General features: G+C 33.8%; 1 protein-coding gene across 2 annotated transcripts; it reads right to left on the minus strand.

The window, feature by feature from the left end:
- Nucleotides 1–4,844: 4,844 nt before the first annotated feature.
- LOC112273659 (WAT1-related protein At3g18200) lies at nucleotides 4,845–8,528 on the minus strand. Of its 2 annotated transcripts, XM_024502680.3 has the most exons (8): nucleotides 8,103–8,528; nucleotides 7,456–7,994; nucleotides 7,281–7,343; nucleotides 6,878–6,994; nucleotides 6,482–6,758; nucleotides 6,198–6,362; nucleotides 5,867–6,018; nucleotides 4,845–5,736 (listed from the first exon to the last, which is right to left on the minus strand). In XM_024502680.3, the coding sequence occupies exons 2-8, from the start codon at nucleotides 7,716–7,718 to the stop codon at nucleotides 5,559–5,561; spliced, it is 1,215 nt and encodes a 404-aa protein (XP_024358448.1). In that variant the 5' UTR covers nucleotides 7,719–7,994; nucleotides 8,103–8,528; the 3' UTR covers nucleotides 4,845–5,558. The 2 variants fall into 2 exon arrangements, with proteins under 2 accessions (XP_024358448.1, XP_090101099.1); XM_090244973.1 differs by having other exon boundaries at nucleotides 7,456–8,528.

The following is an 8,528-nucleotide window of genomic DNA, read 5'->3' on the forward strand; positions in this document are numbered from 1 at the left end:
TTTCAACAATGATCAAATAAAAGGGTAGTCTTTTGACTTAGAATGGAACATTACTGATAGCTGAGAGGACTTAACAACTACCTTCAAAAGAAACAAAGATCAAGATATGTGGCAAATACAATTGGCCACATCTTAGACTTGTTCAATATGTGATTATTCCTCCTTGTAGAACTTGTTATTAAAAGGAGAAATAATATCATAGACATATGTTTATTGTAATTGTTATCTAAATAATATGAATAGGTAGAAATAAATAAAAATAAATTAATTTCATAATATCTTCTATAGAAGCTTCCTAAAGGCTTCATAGATATTGCTTTGACTTTATATGTATTTTCAATTCATTAATAGATTAAAAACTTGATCAACAAGTTAATCACATACTATACATTATTATATTATGTGAATTCTTGCTCAAGAATGTATATAGCACTTAGTTGTCGAAGATAAAGTTGTATTTTATAAATATCCAGAAAGCCTAATAAGTTTCAACTATCTAAATATAAATTAATTCAAATTTCAATTTAGAAGTGCTTAAAGCCAATACAAGTGCTCAAAAACACTCTTCTTAATAACTTCAACTATACACAAATTCCAATTGTCTTATTACTTTCATAATTAGGTAGTTTCAATTTTTTCTTACAAGCCTTAATCCTAATCAGTGAGTTTTAGTAAGGTATAATTCTTAATTTGATCATCTACTTAGTGAAAAAAAATTTATAAAAATGCCACTATAAGTCTTCTACATGATCAAAAAAATTCAATCCAATTCAACTTACAAATTATAAGAAAAAACCTAAAAATCACACTGATATTACTTGGCTGTCAACTTGAAAGTTGATGCAAATATTTTAGAAGTGATTTTCCCTTCTTTAACTATTAACTTTAATTCAAAATCAGTGCATAGCTTAATCTTAAAGTCTTCTACAACTATGCCAAATTTCATCTTAATTTGACTAATAGATCTTTAGATATCATAAAAACCCTTTTCAACTCCAAACTGCCAACTTTTAATATACTCTTGTATCAAAATCTAAACATCTCTCAATTTCATTATTAGATTAATACAAAATTTTAAACACACTCAAAAAATCCAATCAAACAAGCAATGTCAAATTTTGAACCATAGATGTAATATCAATTGCACAAATTAGCCAAGAAAGCCAGCCTTAATTGTATTGCATAAACTCCAAATCATTGATACAAATCCTAACTTTAAAGAATAATTACAAAGTTATTCCAAACCCTTTGAAAACAAATCTTATACTTCTAAAATCTACTTGAAGCTAGCTCACCAATCCTAATTGTTAATCTTTAAATTTCCTTCTTTGCCCTAGGCAATCATTTTAATAGCTAAAGGTCTAATTTTGATCCTATCCCACAAATGGTCAACCCTCAGATATCAATCTAATCTATCATAGGCTTTATTTAGCTCAACCCTACTCTCAACTTAATTCCAGTATCAACCATGCTAATTATTTATTTTCTAATTTAGTTTTATTAATTTATGGCCTTTCTAAGATAGTAATAGATTTCCACATCCTAAAAGATAAAATTATTAACCAACTTTTAATCTACTGGCTATTAAGACAAGAAAATAAACTAAAGGACTTTTATAAAAGCTATATTTAAGTATCTTAAATTATTATTGAATCAAGATGATTAGATATTAATTATAAGTTTATTTTTTATTATATTTTTACCATATAGTTGTATTATAATATGACAATATGTTGGTAGCTTGCAAAACAAGTAAATTATGTGGCTCCCATATAGAAAAATTGCCTTGCAAGCTAAAATACATGTTGTGAAAAGTCAACATATTTTGGAGGTCCTATAGAATGTTGCCACTTAACTCTTAGATAGATAGTATATGTAGAGGCAAGAATGAAGCCTTTTCGATTCTTATCAATTCCTTACTTACTTCTAGTTTAGTTTCAAGAGTCTTTAATTTTCTTATCTTTTGACAATAGCCATTCTAGTTTCTTTTTAATATACATACTTCCTTATTTCTATTTTGTCATATTTCTTTGAAAAAATTTCATATTTTTTTTTGCTTTCATCAAGTTCTTGTCTTTGATATCATGTTTTCAGTCTCCATCTCTCATTTCTTATTTCGTGTCCATGTTTTCAACTCCCATTCTCTATCTTTATTCTTTGTCCCTGTTCTCAATCCTTATTTTAATTCTTTTTTTTCTTTCCTATTTTTAATTCTAATTTCTTATTCCTATTCTTAGCTCTTTTTTATTTTTAGTCCATATTTCATTTCCTATTCCCATCTCTAGTCACAATCTTTGTTTCCATTCATGACCTCTATCCATATTCTCAGCCCATGTCTCTATTTCCAACCTCCATTCCTATTCTCAGTCCATGTTTTCATTCATAGTCCTTATCTTTTATTTCTATTCTTAGTCTCCAAATTTAGTTTTTATCTTCCATTTTTTAAACCTTTGTTACCAAAATTGATACATAAAAATGTGCATAATTTGTTTTTATATAGAGTATAACATATTGATTTGAATCTAAATTTAATGTACTAAATTGATAATTGATAATATTTTTAGATATTTTATTTTATTTCTAATTTTATACTAAAAAAAACATATGTATTTTATAGAGTTGTATTTACAAGAATACTATCCTAATTTTAATGCTATAGATAAATCAAAAAGAAATATAATTTATAAAAATAATTAAATTAATTAGTTTATTTTTTTCTAATAAAATTTAATTTATTCACTTTGTAAAAACTTAACTTATATGTCTTATGTGTATAATCATTTAATGAAATATATATTATTTAACAATCTTTTCAATACTAACTTCAATGGCTATTTTTTACAATCTTATAAATTTCTAATTAGATTCTTACAAAAAAAAATACCATAGGAGGGTTTTTAAAGATTTCTAAAAAAAATTATTTTAGACTTAATGTTGATATTATTTCTTGCCATAGAGAATCATAACCTCATAGAACCACCTAAATTTTGACAACATAGATATACACCTTAAAAATTAAAAAAATAAAAATAAAAATAAACACATAATTAATTGGTAAATTATTTTATATTAACTTATATTTAAAAATTAAATAATAAATATCAAAATAAATTATTATAATCATTTGAAATATGAAACAATAAAATAAAAATATATTTATTTTGCTAGAATTTATTCAATTGCACATCATTTTTATTAGTCATCATTTTTTATTCTGATTTATCTAAAAGAAAGTTTATTTTATTATAAAATATGAAATATCTTTTTATTATTTCTATTTATTTTTTTCTATTATAAATTTATTTATATTTCATAAATAAAAAGTAAAAACAAACAATGAAAATCTCATCTACCTCTAATAATTATTATTTTTATAATTTTTATAAATTAAAGCTTAATACATTTATGCAACAAATATGTATATTTTTTTTGCTTAGTAGAAGTAATATGATTTGTATAAATAAATTTGAAAATAACTTAATTAAATATGATTTAAAACCTCATATTTAATTAGCTATTTTAAAATATCATGTAAGCCAAAAATTAGCATTATAGTAGCCTCTAAAGCTTTTGATTAAGAAATAAGACTACTACAATAGACAGTATTAGTAATGTAGTATGATGTCTTTGACTTAATCTACAAATTATATACAACTGTATCAAATTTATTTTCCATGTTAATAAAATAAATCTCAAAACTAAGTGACAAATTTTATTAAAAAAATAAACTTTAACCTATCCAAAATCTCAAATGTTCTTAGTTTATTAAGTAGTTGATTTATTTTATAATATTTATTTTTTAACTTTTAATAATATAATATAACATTTTTTAATTTAAATATTAAATAATAAAAAATAAATATAAATAAATATAAATATTCATAATTGCTACATAAAATAAAATATATTGAAATGTTCATATAATAAAATATTCATAAATTTGAAGTTCTTAAAAATAATGTATCATATTTTTTTTGATGTTTTATTTGGAATATTCAAATTGAAAAGTGTCAATAAATATTTATGAATTTTTAATTTTATGGATATTATATCAAATTATGTATATTTAATGCTAAAGAAGAAATTCTTAATTTAAAGTTCGACTTTGTGTTGTATGTAAGGTAATGGAAAATATTTTAAAATAAAAAGAACTTGTATGTATAGGTAAGTATTGAAAGAGGTTATTATAATTGCATGTTTACTTACATATTGGAGTAATTTTTCACATTTCAGTTAAAATATCCTTATTTTAAATCAATATCTATTATTAAATTGATTTGTAAAGATGTTGTATACATTAGAAACACCTGTAAGTAAATTCTGATATCTATAACAGATTGGCTTAATAATATAAAGAAGTGTATAATCTTAAGAAGCAGGTATACTTAACTTCATGTTGTACTCTAAACCCAACCCAATCGGTATCTTTTGTAACTATTCACCACATCAATGCATTGGGTATATATATGTATATATATATATATATATATATATGCATATTGTCAATAGTTATCATTGTAAATAACCATTCTCAATTTATAATTTAATAGTTTAGTAATAGTTAAACTACTATTAAACCATAAAATAAATTTCAACCATCAAATTATGCACATGTTCACGAAACTAGCATGACTCAACATGCATGGACAGATCCTCATTTGTTTCATCTAACCCCTGTTTTAATTCCTGACCCAGCCGTTCATCTTCAAACCATAGCTACTCTTTCAACAATCTACACCAGTGAGACTTCACATAATTGTTAAAAGACAGTTTTAACCCCAGAAATGTGAGGAACCATTAAGACAAAAAACTGAGTCAAGGATTCCATCATTGAAAGTATGGTATAATATGGAATAAATTCACACAACTGGAGTGGAGTTTACTTATTTTACTTAGTTCTCAAATCAGGAACATGGGTTTTGACCTCTGATTCTTCTTCGAGGTAAACCTTCTGATCGATTCTGTTTCTCGACAACAAGTAGACAGGTAATGAATCAAAGACATGGCAATCTAAATTAGAGAATAAACCTGTTTTGTACTTCTCATCGTTACATTAGGGACAGAACAAGATATAAAAAATAAAAATAAAAAGTGATGACTCCGAATTGCAGGATATGCAAGTCATTCCTAAAGAGATCCATTTCGAATCTTTGGCTTCGAGGATTGTGCTTGCACACTACGGCATCTTGTTAGAGAAAAATCATCGGAAGTAAAAAATTAAAAAAAAAAAAAAAAAAAAAAAAAAAAAGCATGATGCACAACATCAACCTGTTCGGAGTGAAGCTCGAGAGATTAAGGCTACTTTCCAGTGGTCTACGTTGATCTATCAAGGAAGGTGATGCTCCAAATGGACGGTGAGCAAACTCTCGAAGGTAACACTCTTTGTATTACAGCTGGTCCCGCTACAACATGGAATCCCGATGGTGTGGTGATTTGCTCGATCACATTTCATGAAAGTGGACCTATATATCATATAGTATGATGAACTCTAGCTCGTCATAGCTAAATGATTAAGAAAATTGTAGAATCAAGTGCAAAATTGCAAGTGGGAGGTGACCTCATTTGCTCAAGAGGGGCTCCTTGAGATCCTGAGATAAGCGCCGGATATCGACTTTGTAGACATCGTGCTGGGGCTCCAGGATTTGCGCAAGTACGCCACGCTTGCGTCGTCGCTCAAGCCCTTGGCCCCACACCACGAGGTAAAAGCCAGCGACTGTTAACAAGCCTCCGAGTACACTGCAAAAAGACCCTTCGATTTTAATTTGAAGCACATGAAATGATGCATATGAGCCTGGAAAATAAAAATCAATAAGGGATGAATTTGTGACCCGAAAAGGGGGCCAGACGGGCATGGTGAGGGACTCACATTCCCATGAAAAGCGTATCCTTCAGCAGCAGGACTGACAAGACAGCCACCATGAGCATCTGTAAGGGGACGTAAAGGGAGACGATGAAAGGGCCTCCCTTTTGGACGCACCACGACTGCAGCAGCAGGTTAAGGGTCGATGCGATCAATGCCTGCACTCGTGCAAATTTGACGTACCCACGTAAGCCATGGTTCCACGAGAAGTTGGAAATGTAGACACAATCTTGCCTAATCCCTTACCATGACAGTTTGTAATGAGAAGGGGGAAAAACGAAAGCTATCCTCAATCGCGATGTGTGGTTACGAAGTCCAGGTATGGATTCAAACTCACCGCGTACAAGACCCCAACAATCTGCTGCCATGATGTAAGAGCAAACTCCGCAAAATGAAGTTTGCCTGCGCTTATTACTCCAAGAATACCCACTTGTATGAAGCCGAAGAAGTACGTGCCAGCAGTCATGCTCAGAAGAGCGGGATACATGCGCATCACTGGAGCCTGCACAGAGATAAGAACAAACGCTGCTCAACAAGTGCCAAAAATTGAAGAACCCAAAACGAATTCAAGGGAACTCTCCGTCACAGACACAAAAATAGGGCGTTTTAGTGCTGCTGTACCTGGGCGGTGAGATAGACACCCCATGAGACGCAGTTCATGAACAGGAAGAACAGTCCTAGGTGGTACTTGTTCACGCTGAACTGCACAATGTCAGGGTGAAGAAAGGCGCCAAGGTGTCCAAAGGGCTGCATGAGGCCTGCGTCATGCGTGTCGTCGCCGCCTCCGAATATGGCAATGCCCTTGTAGACGGACATGATTATGGCGCCACCAATGCAGATGGCAGTGCCGACCACCTTGGCAATTCCCTCACGCCGTCGCATATTAACTTCTTCTAATCTGAACCGCGTTCATGGGACACAAGGTCAGCTACATGACGCAATCCAAGCAAGAAAAGTGGCTGGAGACAATGGATTTGTGAATGGAACAATTTGGTACCAAGAATGCTCGGTTCTTACCCGAGCGTGATGGCGAGCAGGAAAGTGAACACGGGAATCATGTTCTGCGACACTGCAGCCATCAAGGGAGATGTGAGTTGCAGACCTGAGAGAAACAGTTGTTGACTACCCACTACTCTGCAAGAAGCACATCCGAAATCCACCACAGAATGACACACGGGGTTAGTGCGACAAAAAAGACAAAAAGTAATGGAAATAGACAACACAGACCGAACCCCTCTCCGATCCAAATCTGACATTGAACCTTGACCCACAAAACAGAGGCTTCTCGCTACGACAAGATACAGCACTACATGACAAAACGAGTCCAACTGCTCTGCACAATTGCGCAACTTCCTCCGCCTCAAACTGTAATACCATTGACGCACTGGAAATACAAACACTCTGAAGATAGTGAGCTTACCCTGTCAATGCTAGGAGATTGAGGCCTCCGAAGATCTTAAGGCTCATCGGCGGTCTTTTTTCTCTGAACAAAAAGAGTCATGGTTCGTCAGATGCCGAATCTTGGAGCAATGCTATCTGAAGCTCATGTGCGAAGCAGGAAAGAGACGAAGGTAGAGAAGCGGTGGGATGCATACCTTTCGTAGTAGTAAGCGATGGGAGCTAAAATGGCGAAGGCAATCATGTTTCGGTACATAGACAGCAAGAACTGATTCAAACCAGCGTCAAGCGCGACGCGAGAGAACATTTGCAAACCCGCGTATCCGAGCTGCACAACTACGAGCGCCAAATGAACGATTCGGATGCTATGTGTCTTCGGAGGTAACATGCACGTGGGAATCAAAGGCTCAGCTCCCTTCTTCGCCTCCTGAACCGTGTAGTTCTCCGTTTCCGAACCCATCTTGCAAAACTCTGACGCTGCAATGTGTCAGCTTGCCAACTCCGCGAGTCGGTTCCCCCTCTGAAAGTTAGCACAACACAACGCTCAACTGATCTCACCAATCCTGTTTTGGCTGCCACAGGATATGCTGCGTTTGAGCGGCGCGAAAATTGTCAACCTGTTTGGCAAGGTTGCTAACTGTCTTTTCGGGGGTATTTGTGCTCGTTTGCAACTTCAACGACTCTCTCGTCCCTCCCCCCAACTGAATATTCTTCTCACGGCAGCGCGCGCCAGGATCTGTGCAGATCAACTCGAACTCAGTACTCTCTCAACCCAATCAGCGACGACATCAACTCATTCACTTGCACTTCAAGGGTGCCGTGCCTGAAACGAGCAGGGCCTTACCCAACAGCACCGTCCTTCCAGATTAGCCCCGCCGCGTGCGTGTGCATGTATCCGCTGTTAGAATGCGAGATCACTGCACATATCGGGAGCTGAAACATAGACCAAAGGATCTCCACTGGAGTACGTGGTTTGTAGCACGAAATTCATTCACCGCGTCCAAGAAATAAAAAAAGTTGACGGTAGTAATTTGCAACCGGGCTAATGCTGCAGGATCCAAGTCACGGGCTCACTCGCGTACGCAACAGACGACTTTAAGTGCTGATCTGGGACGGACAAGATCAAAATGCAAGCACTCCAAGTCAAAAGCCAGTTGGATGTAGTCTCTGGCTGCTGAAGCATGCACAGCTTCCGCGGCAGGAAATGCACAAGTGCACCGAGGATTCAGGAGAGAGAGACACCGAGAAGGGCTGAGCACCTCTTCACGTC

This window comes from Physcomitrium patens, chromosome 20 (assembly GCF_059467195.1).
Source record: "Physcomitrium patens ecotype Gransden chromosome 20, ASM5946719v1, whole genome shotgun sequence".
Taxonomy (NCBI): domain Eukaryota; kingdom Viridiplantae; phylum Streptophyta; class Bryopsida; order Funariales; family Funariaceae; genus Physcomitrium; species Physcomitrium patens.

Excerpts from the sequence above, each read along its gene's own strand:
- LOC112273659 (XM_024502680.3), bottom strand. The coding sequence starts at position 7,718 with ATGGGTTCGGAAACGGAGAACTACACGGTTCAGGAGGCGAAGAAGGGA. Across the intron at positions 6,995-7,280 it reads AATCTCCTAGCATTGACAGG|AGTAGTGGGTAGTCAACAAC; the intron begins GTAAGCTCACTA and ends TGCTTCTTGCAG. Across the intron at positions 5,737-5,866 it reads GATACGCTTTTCATGGGAAT|TGTACTCGGAGGCTTGTTAA; the intron begins GTGAGTCCCTCA and ends GTCTTTTTGCAG.